This window comes from Notolepis coatsorum, assembly GCF_963971535.1.
Source record: "Notolepis coatsorum genome assembly, chromosome: 19".
NCBI lineage: Eukaryota > Metazoa > Chordata > Actinopteri > Aulopiformes > Paralepididae > Notolepis > Notolepis coatsorum.
The window spans coordinates 92,357,044-92,372,151 of record NC_140183.1 but is presented as its reverse complement, the minus strand read 5'-3'; the positions used below and the strand labels follow the sequence as shown (position 1 = coordinate 92,372,151).

General features: G+C 44.3%; 1 protein-coding gene across 2 annotated transcripts in view; it reads left to right on the top strand.

Annotated features, from left to right (window-relative positions):
- Positions 1–15,108, top strand: part of pex5 (peroxisomal biogenesis factor 5) — a 113,491-nt gene that overhangs the window by 3,005 nt on the left and 95,378 nt on the right. For both annotated transcript variants that reach the window (XM_084336045.1, XM_084336044.1), the window contains exons 2-4: positions 5,072–5,228; positions 7,961–7,999; positions 8,120–8,237. In XM_084336045.1, the coding sequence (XP_084192171.1) occupies positions 5,115–5,228; positions 7,961–7,999; positions 8,120–8,237 (271 nt within the window). In that variant the 5' untranslated portion in view covers positions 5,072–5,114. The remainder of the gene's footprint in view (positions 1–5,071; positions 5,229–7,960; positions 8,000–8,119; positions 8,238–15,108) is intronic.

Below are 15,108 nucleotides of genomic sequence, written 5' to 3'. Positions count from 1 at the left end.
GGCAGGGGTGAGGTGGGTTCTAGGAATCAGGTCAAGCAGTAGTCTGACAGTCAGACTCTGACTAGTTTGTTTTGAGATGTTTGTAATTTGTTTTTTAGTGCCTTTGAGGTGCTTTGGTACCATGAGGTGCAAGCATAGTCGTAGTACCCTTGAATGAGTGCTCCTGCCAGAGTCTTCAGGGTATTCTTGTTTACCAGAGAGGAGATCCGGTACAAGAATCTAGTTCGTTGGTTGACTTTTTTTATTACATTGGATGCCATTTTGTCACAGGAAAGATTTGCCTCTAGGATGGAACCCAGGTAGGTAATTTCATCTTTCCTTGTGACAATATTGTCACCCACTGCAACTGAGAAGCCGTCGGTCTTGCTGAGTTTGTTATTTGAACCGAAGAGAATGGACTCTGTTTTGCCCATGCCCTGTTTTGCCCTTTTAACTGCAGAGTTACATGGCATTGGTTATACAGTGTGTGTGTGCACACACGTGTTTATGAATGTGTGTACACAGCCTAATGGACAGGACCATAACACGATGAAGCTAGAAGGTCTAAGGTGTGAGTGGAGTGGCTACTGGCTGTATAGACCCTCAAGATGTCAGCGTGGCCTCGCTGGGCTCTCAGCCTCAAATAGACACCATATCTAATACTGAGTCAGCAGCCTTCTTTCACTCTCACCACTCTTGATTTGAATATGAATATTTTGGTGCCTGTTGTTGATGATGATGATGATGATAATAATAATTAGTATCTGCTGGAGTTGGTCAGTTTAGGATGCATTCTGGAGTACTGTGTAGGGATAAGAGTAGACCAGTCAACAATCTTGTATATTTGCCATAAAGCAGCCCACTGTATATGTTGCTGCTATGTGCCTTGGCCCCCTTATCTAACGGGTCTGTCTGTCTGTCATGTCATCTGATCCACGTCACGCTTGGTGGGTGTATTGCTGAGGACCCAGGAAGGGGGGTCCGGTGTCGAATTTGGTGCCATTTGCCCAGATGGTGGTGCTATAACAACTAACTTTACGTTTGGCCGGTGTATTGCTGACCACCCAGTGCTGAATGTAAAGTTGATGGAGTGAATCAGCCCGCTCTGAACGGGACCGTGGTCCTAACGGCCACGGCCAAGCAGCAATACCGGGAGCCAATTGGCCCGTTCCGAGGGGCACACATTCTACACACACTCCAAATGTCCCCCCCCCCGAACAGGCACTGCACTAGTCCCCTCAAAGAGAGCAGTTATGTCAGGTGGAAATGGACGGCCATTTATGGCAGTATCTGATTGATACTGGTAGCACACAACAGTTGATTAACTCATTGGATGCCACTCACGAATAAAGTCGAGTTAACTCGCCAACGCTTGAGCGCCAAACCCGAGAAAAGTCGGGTTTTCTATCGTTATTTCTTTTATTCGATATTCCCATTCATAATCCATCGAGGGAGCCTGTGTTATCATTGGGAATGAGTCTGAGATCGCAAACATCCAATATCGCCGCCTGCCACCTTGCGGACGGTATTGCACATCCTTTGAAACTCTCTGTCTTGGGCTGTGCGTAGATCTAAAGTGTCCGGGCGGAGTTTTCCTTGTCGTGCAGGACAAGCGTTTATAACGCATGGATTGAGGAGAATCAAGCACTCCCGGTTCATGTTCTTTGGTGGATTATGTTGGCAACACGATCGACATCAATACTTGGAATGGCTATCAGATAATTGGAATATTCTTTTTGGAGTACATCCTAGTCAAGGTAAGGGCTATATGGTATCAATCTTGCGTTGATCCAATAATTCCTTCACTGCGATCCGAGCGTATGTGTGTGTGTGTAACGTATTCCGTTGGTGACGATCAAAGCATAAAAAAACGTTTTTGGAAATGACCCTAGACCGCCCTAAAACTATACTCATATTCACGACGGTATAAAATGGGAATGTATGGATGGAAAAATTATCTCTTTTTTGCATCTTGACCAGAAGAAACTCAATGTCAATTGACTATAGTATTATATCCATAGCTATAATATATAATAAAGTTTTAGCCCCGCAAACACCACCACGTATTTCCATACTTTAAAGCGTTGGCCTTCTTACCACACGGTACACAGCGCCCTCTGGCGCTGATTGAGTTAAGGCTAGGGCCCTATGAAATTTGTTTTTATCTTTTCCTGTTTTCGGATTATAATTTTCCTGTTTTTTTTACCGTAAAACCGGTAACAGATTTGCCCACCGTCTTTCCGACTACGGCAAGGCCACACTCTACTCTGCTCCGTCTGTATAACGTGTGACGTATATCATGCCAGTTATGTGCTTTAACTAACTTTAATAACAGTACATCTGCCGTACAACAGTGCCAGTGCAGTTCAATGCATTATTTTATTCAGTTCAGTTCTGTTCAATGCAGTTCAACTGCCAGTGCAGTGCAATAACTAAATAATAATTAAATAGTTAAATAATACAAAATAATAATTTGTTTAAAATAAATCAGACAAAAACTCAAATGTAACTTCTTTCAAAGAGATGTCCTTTAAGAGTGTTACTGCAGGGGTTAAGAGTGTCAGAGTGAGCCACTTTATGTCTGCTGTCAATGACTGAAGACCTATTTTCGAGGATTGCTATAGTATACAGTAGATATTGCGAGACCATTGCTCCGAATTAGTTCAGGGAACCGATATTGATCATTATGCGATTTTGCCAATGGTGGAACGAACTTCCCACCAGTTAGGACAGCCGAAACCTGACCAGTCTTTCACCGTCGACTAAAAACGCACTTCTTCAATCAATATCTGAAATTAAAAAAAATTACTTCTTACTGTCTTCTACTATCATGCACTCTTCCTACTATACTAATATATCTTTACAACTATGCACTCAACACTAGTACCCAAGTTTCAACACTGTTCGATGAACATTGCTACTCAGTTGAAAGAGTTGTACCCTTCCTGCTGACTTGTTGTACAGAACTTGTAAGTCGCTTTGGATAAAAGCATGAGCTAAATGTAAATGTAAATGATGCAACCTGCTATCCAGAGGCATTTTCTAAGAATTGAGATCACGATTCTCTCACACGCTTCTTATTTTTTCAATAAAATCATTTATTGCACTCAGACAGACAACCAGGCATGCGTTGTTCATGGGACGGGGTAGCACGGTGTGCAAGCTCACTCGCTATTTGCATATCAATAGCGCCGGTCGTCAGGTGTGTTAAATACGTTCTCAGACACATTCACACCTAACTTGTTGTGAAGACGTGTTACATTCCATTCGTAGAGGCAATTAGGCACTGTCTTTAGTCTGTGCCCAAGCGAGGGGACATTAAATGCGCATTCGCGGGAGTGCGCGTGCACGTGGTGCGTGTCACCCCAGATGATTTCAATAACGCACCACTGCAGACAACATAACATATATCAAAGTGCTTGACTTAAACTTAAAAGTCTCTTGTAACATACAAAATAACTCAAGTCAGAATCGTCATTTAAAAAAGTAAAGTAAAAAGCAAAATAAAATAAAGAAATGTTTATAATTTATTTCCTTTTTTTAATAAAAAAAAAAAATCGTAATTTAGAAATGAGATTGCATAGGTTTATGAATCGAGATCGCGATTTCTTTTCAATTAATTGCCCAGCCCTAGTTGGTACCCTTAAAAGCACAGAGTTTGGTACCCAACCCTAGTGGCAAGTCTGCCCAGGGACCTCTGGATGTGTTGAGAGAGACACGGGAGGAGCCAGCCGCCACAACCCCCAAAAATGTTGTCTCTCATGTCCTCCAAATGAGAGAGAGAGACTGTCCTGGTATGCTGTGCTCGTGAAAGAAAACATGGGCTGAAGCTCAACATGCGAGGGAGTATATACACCTGGCCAGAAGGTGTTGTTATTGTTGCTCTCTTCGGAGCTTCGTCTGAGTGGCAGGGCTCGGTTTTGAAGTGGTGCCTGTCACTTACGAGTTACGAGGTCAATGCGGAGAAGGGAAGACGACACAAAGTGTTCCACGTTAACCTCCTTAAGTTATGGAGGGAGAGAAAGGAGCCTATGGCTTTGGTGCGGAAAGTGGAAGACGAGCAGGGGTGCAGTCGTAATATCAGAACTGCCTGGACGCCACGTGCACACATGTCCCCTGGCGTGTGCACAGACCAGCTCATACATGTCCCCTGGCGTGTGCACAGACCAGCTCATACATGTCCCCTGGCGTGTGCACAGACCAGCTCATACATGTCCCCTGGCGTGTGCACAGACCAGCTCATACATGTCCCCTGGCGTGTGCACAGACCAGCTCATACATGTCCCCTGGCGTGTGCACAGACCAGCTCATACATGTCCCCTGGCGTGTGCACAGACCAGCTCATACATGTCCCCTCGCGTGTGCACAGACCAGCTCATACATGTCCCCTGGCGTGTGCACAGACCAGCTCATACATGTCCCCTGGCGTGTGCACAGACCAGCTCATACATGTCCCCTGGCGTGTGCACAGACCAGCTCATACATGTCCCCTGGCGTGTGCACAGACCAGCTCAAGCAAACCCCCCACAGGGCTGTATTTTGGTCATGCACTTCTCTTTCTTTGTTATGCTATGCAAAGACTAGGTGATAAGTGCCGGGTACTTGGCGCGACAGTAGAGTGAAAGTTGTGCGCGCACTTCTGCTCAGCGAACTGCTAGGACGGCGTGGTACCGAGTGGTACCACCACTGCATCCCTGAAGACGAGGACACACCAGAGGGATGTTTTCCATCTGACAATGATGAGGAATCCAAGCCGAATATCAACCAACTGTCTGAGGAGGAAAGGGCGGTGGGGAAGTGACAGGTTTTGGATAAGCTGGGTTATTTTCACAAAGAAACAAATGCATGCACAGTGCACACAGTGCACACACACACAGATTCTATACAATGATTGTAAACTGTAAACTGTAAACTGTAAACGGTTGGGGGGTGATTCCTCTCTGGTTCCTAGGACTGGAGAGGTGAGTCTTTGTGAGGAGCTCTCCATGGATAGCAAAGTAGCTAAATTAAATGTGTTTGGACTTTCCAATGTAGTGAAATCTCTTCCCAATTAATCAACTTCCCCCAACTCTTCTATCCTTTACCTTCTTAGCTGTACCGTGGTCTGATTGGGTTTGCCACGTCCCTGTGTTGCCATGGCGATGCGGGAGCTGGTGGACGCGGAATGTGGGGGAGCCAATCCCCTCATGAAGCTGACCAGTCACATGACCCAGGAAGGAGGGGCTTGGAGGCACAGATCGACACCCACAGTGAGTAGTTCTTAATATTTCATATATATGAATGAATGAATGAATGAATGTTATTTTCATGTCATACCATCTAAATGGCCCATCCCACATGGGATTACATGACACACAATTACAACAACATTTAAGACACTGTCTTCACAATCACTCAGCATAATAATAATAATAATAATAATAATAATAATAATAATAAAAATAATAATAATAATACAGACTAACTAATATAATACAGAACCTTCACTTATACAACATGTTTTCTTAGTGTCCAAGCTTTATCTAAATAATCCACAAAGGCAAATGTTTCCTTCTCTCATAAACCTTTCAGTATTTCTGAGTCTTCTATTGATAAATAATCGCGATCTTCAATATTTACCTTATCAAACAAACCCTTTCTCTGAACATGATATATAGGACAGTATAAAACAAAATTAATTATAAATTGGATCATTGAGTTTCGCAACCCAGATAAAATGACAAAGCGTATCCATACCTAATCTGAAAAGATCCTTTCCTCCTGGGCAGGTTATATTTCACATCATTTTGAATGGAACCATATGTTCTGAGTTTTGTCTCCAGATCTCAACAGCCCATTTTCTTTAAACTATTGGAAAACAGCCTCCTCAATCATGACAATATTAACTTTTTCTTTCTGGATACATGTACAATTCTTCAAGTCCTGTTCTCTGAAATAATGTGTGAATTAACTCAAGAGACACTAGCAAACTGAACAAGAAGGCCAGCTCCATACTGGGAGTCAAACTGGACAAGAAGGCCAGCTCCATACTGGGAGTCAAACTGGACAAGAAGGCCAGCTCCATACTGGGAGTAAAACTGAACAAGAAGGCCAGCTCCATACTGGGAGTCAAACTGAACAAGAAGGCCAGCTCCATACTGGGAGTCAAACTGGACAAGAAGGCCAGCTCCATACTGGGAGTCAAACTGAACAAGAAGGCCAGCTCCATACTGGGAGTCAAACTGGACAAGAAGGCCAGCTCCATACTGGGAGTCAAACTGGACAAGAAGGCCAGCTCCATACTGGGAGTCAAACTGAACAAGAAGGCCAGCTCCATACTGGGAGTCAAACTGGACAAGAAGGCCAGCTCCATACTGGGAGTCAAACTGAACAAGAAGGCCAGCTCCATACTGGGAGTCAAACTGGACAAGAAGGCCAGCTCCATACTGGGAGTCAAACTGGACAAGAAGGCCAGCTCCATACTGGGAGTCAAACTGGACAAGAAGGCCAGCTCCATACTGGGAGTCAAACTGGACAAGAAGGCCAGCTCCATACTGGGAGTCAAACTGGACAAGAAGGCCAGCTCCATACTGGGAGTCAAACTGGACAAGAAGGCCAGCTCCATACTGGGAGTCAAACTGAACAAGAAGGCCAGCTCCATACTGGGAGTCAAACTGGACAAGAAGGCCAGCTCCATACTGGGAGTCAAACTGAACAAGAAGGCCAGCTCCATACTGGGAGTCAAACTGAACAAGAAGGCTCCATACTGGGAGTCAAACTGAACAAGAAGGCCAGCTCCATACTGGGAGTCAAACTGGACAAGAAGGCCAGCTCCATACTGGGAGTCAAACTGGACAAGAAGGCCAGCTCCATACTGGGAGTCAAACTGGACAAGAAGGCCAGCTCCATACTGGGAGTCAAACTGGACAAGAAGGCCAGCTCCATACTGGGAGTCAAACTGGACAAGAAGGCCAGCTCCATACTGGGAGTCAAACTGGACAAGAAGGCCAGCTCCATACTGGGAGTCAAACTGGACAAGAAGGCCAGCTCCATACTGGGAGTCAAACTGAACAAGAAGGCCAGCTCCATACTGGGAGTCAAACTGGACAAGAAGGCCAGCTCCATACTGGGAGTCAAACTGGACAAGAAGGCCAGCTCCATACTGGGAGTCAAACTGGACAAGAAGGCCAGCTCCATACTGGGAGTCAAACTGGACAAGAAGGCCAGCTCCATACTGGGAGTCAAACTGAACAAGAAGGCCAGCTCCATACTGGGAGTCAAACTGGACAAGAAGGCCAGCTCCATACTGGGAGTCAAACTGAACAAGAAGGCCAGCTCCATACTGGGAGTCAAACTGGACAAGAAGGCCAGCTCCATACTGGGAGTCAAACTGAACAAACTAGAGGCAGAGCTGATATGTTTGTTATAATATGTATAGATACATTATATGAACAATATTGTATACAGTAAATTATAAGATTACATTAACCCTTTCACTGCCACACAACAGCCGGTTAACCGACCGTCGGTTGTGTGATAGTAAAGGGTTAACCTTCTGTCGTGTGGCAGTGAAAGGGTTAAGGCGTGTTTATTCCACTCGCCTCAATCTGTCGTCGCTTTCCTAATCACATTAACAATGACCAATTACAGTCCCCACAAGTCTCACGTACAGTAAACGCAACAACACAACTTAGAATCATGCTCTAACTAAGATCTGCTGAAATGCATAAATATTGAGAGTGCAAGTCCTCTTCTTGTTGAAAAATTTAACTTTAGCGAAATCCAATTGGGAGAGACGACAAGTCGATTTCCATGTGTCTACATAGGTGTAACCGGTTGAGTATTCTGCACGTAAAACCGGTAACGGATCTGCCCACCGTCTTTCCGACTGCGGCAGAGGCCACACTCTACTCTGCTCCGTCTGTATGACGTATGACGTACAGTATATCATGCCATTTACACCTTGTGTATACTAATATATTGTTCTCTTTCCTCCTGTCAGATTCCTCCCACACCTATTGAAATTGCGACTGAAGAGGAGGTCAGTACTCCTATAGCTTCCCACATGTATGCTGTTGATTGTAGTTGTTTTGTAATTGTATGTGCTTACTCAAAATTCAAACATGTCATTGGCTTGTCGTGGTGTGTGTTTGTGTTCCAGTTGGTGAACGAGTTCTTGCAGGCGCCCCCACGCCCCCCACACAGCTTCGACATGGGCCAGCTACTGGAGGAGATGCAGCAGATCGACCAGCAGAGCTACAGACAGGCTCCACAGAGAGGTACACACACACACACACACACACACACACACTCACACACTAATAATTTACTTTATTTGGTTCCACAAAATATATTACATAAACAGGGAATCAAATATATCGGGGCCAAGCAGCACTGAACACTTAAGGGACACATAGCACCTCCCTCTCCACTGCTAATAATAGCTGAGACGGAGCAATATTTGGCCATTTGTTTGGCTTTTCCGTTTGACATTGCAGCATTTATATACATGGCCAAGACTTCCGAATATCAGTATACTATATCTACACACACACACATTTGAAATGTTTATTTATGTCCACATGAACAGAAGTACAAGGAGGCCTCATACAAAGGACATAAACACTGCCAGTGCAGTCAGAAATTATGAAAGAACAGTCAGGTACAAGGTGCATGGACGGCAGAATCATGGGAAAAGGTAACCGCGCCTCCTCCAAATTGAGCGGCTTCCTATAATAGCTGATACTGAGCAGTACCTGGCTAACTGCTTGGCCTTCCTTTTGGGGAGACCGGCTATTTGTAGGCCCCTCACAACCAACTTGTGCACATGATGCCCTAGGCTGCCAACGATAAAAACTAGGAGTTTACATCTGTAGCCTAGCTGTGAGATGGTCTGCTGTAGCTGTTGGTATTTCAGCATTTTGGTTAGAAAGGCTTCTTCTAAGCTGTAATCAAAAGTACAGCCAACCTCAAGAATGGACACCTCCCTAAGGTGTTCATTTACAACAAATACATCAGGGGTGTTAGCTGTAATATTAGAGAACACAGAATCATCATTGCACACACACACATATGTTACGACTAGGGATGCTCGATATTGGCTTTTTTACCGATACCGATATTCCGATATTGTCCAACTCTTAATTTCCGATACCGATACCAACCGATACCGATATATGCAGGGTTTCCCCCCAAAAAAACGGAATAATTTCAGGTAACTAATAATTTCACTGGATGCATTCAAAAGGCTTTCTAAATGTAAGCATTATCTGTGCAAAATATGATCATTAAAAAAGTAAAAATTAACATTACATATCTCTTGTTGTTGAATTAAACCAACATGCATACTTTTGACAAATAAAATAAGAATTGGTTCTTACTTGCTTGCCTGGGTAAATAAATGTTAAAAAAAAAAAAAAAAAATTACCGATACCGATATTTTCCGATATCACATTTTACTGCCGATATCGGCCGATAATATCGGACATCCCTAGTTACGACCCCTGTGGGTCTAAAGGCGCTCCCATAGTCCAGCAGACTGTACACAGAGCAGACTCCGCGGAGGTCCGCGCGGACTCTTGAGCTTTGATCTCAGCGGACAGCAGACCCACAGGTGCGAAGCTACTATTTTCTGACGCGCGGACATCCGCGCCGCTGACTTGGTGTCACACAAAACGCTGCTCAGCGTTTTGGTTGACATCGAACTGCATTTAATGTGACGCCGATCTGCATTTTACTCTGAACACTCGCTCCGTGCCAAGAGAGATGTTTGAATGGCTTTTCTAAATGAATTGTGTAAAATTGCCAGTTTTATTTCGAAATAAATAAATAAATATTTATAAATATTGTTATCTCCGTTTCCAATATTTTGAAATAAAACGGGTGCTTTTATTTCATACAATGCGTGTCTTTTCAGCACCACGCGCTGTCCACCTCAAGCCTATACGGTACATTGCATCTCGCTGCCTATATACCTGTTATTCAAGTGCGTAAAACTGCCCGTTTTATTATCGAAATATTGGAAACGGAGATAACATACTCTTTATTTTGACATCGGATGACGACGACATGACAGAAGTTGAACAGCGTGGGGACAATTGTGTAAACTGGCGCGTGACATCTAGGAAATTGGTCCACGGAGGTCCGCTCGACTATGAAAGCTCAAAGAGTCCGCGCGGACCTCCGCGGAGTCTGCTCTGTGTACAGTCTGCTGGACTATGGGAGCGCCTTAAGGGTAAAGGGCTGTAACATAACTGTTGGTTGAAAGAAATGATGGACCACGTTTGTAAACAACAATAATATTTATTAAGAAATGCAAAGGAAGCACATGTAGCTCAAGGGTGAGCCCAGGCCAAAAGAACAAACAAACACCACTATACTCCAAATAAACCAACCTAATCTATGGTAAAAGAAATTACATTACCTAAACTACCCTTACCTAACCAAAACAGGAGAAAACAATATCCAAAGGAAATGGCAGCTCACCCCATCTGTGCTTCCTGAGAAAGAGAGACAAAAACACATTAATGATACATACAACAAAATGGAAACGTATAACAAAACAATCTATAGGTAACAATGCTCTCTCTGCGGCCATACAATCACAAAGGCACTTTCACTATTACAAAGGCCTATAAACAAAAAGGGATATTATTAAAGTACAATGCCACAAAATAACACTAGGCCTAGCCTCATGCCAGAGAGAGAGAGAGACTGAAGTGAGAAGCCATGTTAACAGGTGTGTGGTGATCCATGATTGGGTGGTGGGTGATGGGTGTTGATTGAGTGTTGGAGTCTGGAAAACCATCCACCAATCGGTGCTGTGCTGCTATAATGGAAGGGCAGGCCTGGCAGGGACCAATGGTGGAGGACGGGTGGAGGGAACAATGGCTGGAGGGAGGAAACAAAATGGAGAACACACACACATGGAGACACACACTGGGGAATATATACATTGGGATGTAACACACACACACACACACACACATTCCGACCAGGAACTACTTTTGGCTGCAGATATGAATATTAATTGGTTTGATAGTAAATTGTTTTGAAAAGAAGGCTAATCAATGCAGCTTATGTTTGCAACCTGTCGCAGATCATGAACCTCCCAACCAGAATACATATTAATCAAGATGGTTCTAGGTCATCAACTTGTATTGATTACTTCATCACTAATGCTCCTGAAAAATGCTCAAATGTAATTTCTGTTGCTGTGGGTTTTAGTGATCACAACTTAATTGCATTAACTTGGAAAGCAAAAATACCCAAAAGTGGGCAGATGATAATTAATAAGCGTATGTATAAGGCTTTCTCAGAGGAGAAGTTTTTAGAAGATTTAAAAGATGTGAATTGGGAGGTTGTGCTTGAGGGTAAGGATACAGAGGTTGCATTGTCATCTTTTGTGTCATTATTTTCTAGGATTTGCGATAAACATGCTCCAATTAAAAAGCTGACAGTCAGAACAACTAAAACACAGTGGCTTGATAAAGAATTAAAAACAAGTATGACGGAGAGGAATGCTCTTAAAGTGTCTGCAATTGCCTCTGGTCTATCTTTAGACTGGAAGGCATATTGAGCTCTTAGGAATAGAACCACTCAAATGAATAGACAGAAATTCTTTTTTATTATCATTTGAAGCTTGAAGAATGTAAAAATGACAGTAAAAAACATTGGAGGGCACTTAATGAAGCTATGGGGAGGGATGCATTCACCAGGACACCTTCCTTCATAGAAGTGGAGGGAAAGTTTATTACAAAACCTGTGGAAATAGCCAATTACTTTAATAACTTCTTTATTAATGAGCAGAGGTATTTCAATTATCAGAAGGTGTAGGTATTTTCTAGCCGATCTGATATTGAAACAAGTGATACAGTCATTAGTTCTTTCTCACCTTGACTACTGTCCAGCTGTCTGGTCTAATGCCTCAAGACAAGAGCTCAATAAGATCCAGCTCACTCAGAACAGAGCGGCCCGTCTGGCCCTGAACTGCTCAATGAGAAACAGTGTGGAGGGGATGCATACCAAGCTGTCGTGGTTGAAGGTGGAAGACAGACTGGATTGCAGCCTGATCTTGTTCATGAGGAATATATATATCTCAAGAGAACCTATCTGTTTGTATTCACAGCTAACATGTACACATGATCGACATAAGTATAATACTATGCCTGTAGGGAAAAGTTCACACTGCTACTACCAAAAACCAATGCAGCAAAGAAAACTGTGTTATATAGAGCCATGTCATATTGGAATAAACTGCCAGTGCATCTTACTCAGATAACCAGTAAGATACGTTTTAAAAATAATTTGAAAAGTGCATTGAGAGAAAAAGAAATTAGTTTACATTAAAGAAAAACACAGATACTGTAGTTTACACTGTAAAGATATGACTGTCTGGGGCGTGGCTAGGTGGTCAATGGAGTAGCACACGGTTTGTTGGAGCTCTCGTCGAGCTTCTGCTTTATTTAAATTTAATAAGCTTTCTACTTCACGAAACTTGGTGAATTTTACTCAGGAAACATTGATTAAACCAGTGGACAATGTTTTCATGGACAGATGGCGGCGAATTTTCGTAAATTCAAATACACCGGGCCGGCCTCCAGTAGGCCCGACAAAGCCTCGACTACCAGTTCCAAGACGCCGCTAACCACATCGCCAAAGATGCCTGGCGTGGACACCGCAGCCTTGAAGGCGGAGATTCTCCTCACGGTAAAGTCGGACTTCGCAGCGGCGATAATATCAGAACTGAAAGAGGCACTTTCCAAAGAGTTCAACGGTATTAGAAAAGATCTGAAAGAGATGAAAGCGGAAATGCGAAGTTGCATTGCGGCATTACACGAGGATGTTGACAAAATCAAGGACGTGGAAGACGGTCTCTCGAGGTGGTCGGACGAGGTGGTAACGTTACAAACCACAGTCAAAGACTTAAAGATGGAGGTGGCCGGTCTCAGGGGAAAGTGTGAGGACGTGGAAGGAAGAATGAGGAGGTGTAACGTAAGGATACTCGGAGTAGCTGAGACGGATGGCTCGAGTTCCACTGCGTCGGTCTCAAAACGACTGAAAGACGTGCTACAAATGGATGATGATGTGCTGGTCGACCGCTCGCACAGAACACTGGGGCCGAGGAGGACAGACGGGAAGCCTCGTGCTATCGTGGCTAAACTCCACTACTACCAGGACTGTGTCGAGGTGTTGAGCAGGGCGCGCGCCCAGGCTCCATTACAGGTCAATGGAATGACTATTGCAATCTTCCCCGACTATGCCACAAGCGTCGCTAAAGCCAGGGCTGCGTTTACGGAGGTAAGGAAGCTACTACGCGGTCGAGAGGACACCCGGTACGGCATTCTTTTTCCAGCCCGACTTCGCATCACGCACAAGGGAAAAGATAAAGAGTTCATCGATGCAAGTGAAGCGATGGGCTACGTCAGAAAGAACATTGTGCACGCAGCAGCGGGTGAGGTCGGGTAGGCTACCTTTGGCACACACAATTCTAGCATTCTTTAGAAAAAAAAGATAAAGGATTCTTGAGATACTGTTTGCTCTGCACATCACCATAAACTTTTTCGATCAGAAAGGTGAGATACTCGGATATTTATATGTTCTATCTGTACCGTACATATGTTGTGAATGATGTGCCATCTTGTCCCCAACGGGTTACTGCTTGCTAAAAGGCAGTCTAGTGTAATGATCCACCTACTCAGTTTCAAGAATTTACCACTGGTTGTTATTAAGCTATACAACAGACTTAACACCCAGCAAATCTCTGCTCCTATATCAACAGACCACATAGAAAGAGAGATGTTGTATCGGTGTGTACGTGCTGCTTATGATATGCGGGTGATGTGAACAATGTATCATATTAACTTCAACAGGACAGTATATGTATAGAGGCTACTGTAATGTCTACTGTGTGATCATCTATGTGTAGCATCATCTGCCTAGCATTGAGAGGACGCCACTGGATACCATTTATCAAGCTAAGTGACTCACCGATCTCCAGCAAATTCATACCGGACTTGTACATTCAACATGCTTAATTGATCAGACGTCTGTTTTGCTTTTCACCTGCGGTTGTGCTGAGCTCTCTCTAGGTTCCAGATGCATGGCCTCTCTCATCTACTATGATCGACACGGGTGATACCATGGGGCTGGAAGGGTGCTCTGTCAATTTCGTGAGTTGGAATGTTAAATCACTCAACCACCCAGTAAAGCGTAAGAAGATACTTACACATTTAAAACAACTCAATGTAGACATAGCGTTTTTACAGGAGACACACTTAAAAACTGTGGACCGGGGAGCTCCAGTAGCTCACCGCATATCTCGGCGCTATTTCTGCGTCGGGGAAAACCGTGCTGCGTCACGGATCTGGTGGACACGAGTTCGATTCCCGGACCCGCCGTCATTTATCAGAATGTCTTCCCCTGCTCTATATCCCGTTTCAACCTGTTTCTGTCGGTCATGCTTGACCAGAAAAGCGATAAATAAAAACAAAACTGCGGACCATGCTCGACTGAGGGGGGGGTGGGTGGGACAGATGTATCACTCCAACTTCCACACAAGGGCCAGAGGAGCAGCCATTTTGATAGATAAAAACACGGCATTTACTATGTCAAGTGTAGAGGCCGACCCTGCAGGGCGCTATATTATAGTGGTGGGGAAACTGCATTCATTTCCGGTCATTCTGGCTAATATCTACGCACCAAACTGGGACAACCCTTCGTTCTTCACCAGCCTTTTTTCTCGCCTACCGGATATGACCTCGCACCATCTCATCCTTGGCGGCGACATGAATTGTGCACTCTCCCCGGTGCTGGACCGTAGCTCGTCCAGGAAGACCCCCCACTCTAGCTCGTCCCGTGCAATCCGGCGCTTTCTTAAATCATATGGGGTAGCTGACGTGTGGCGGTTTCGTAATCCTACATCCAGAGGATACTCCTTTTTTACCCCGGTCCATAATACCTTCTCGCGCATAGACAGCTTTCTCCTGGATAAGAGAGTCCTTCCCCTCGTAACCAAATGCGAATACGGAGCGATAGTTATCTCAGACCATGGTCCCTTAGTTATGAAAATGAGTATCCCGAATACACGGCTCGGCCACCGCCAGTGGAGACTCAACCTGTTGCTCCTGTCGGAGGAAGCCTTCACAAACT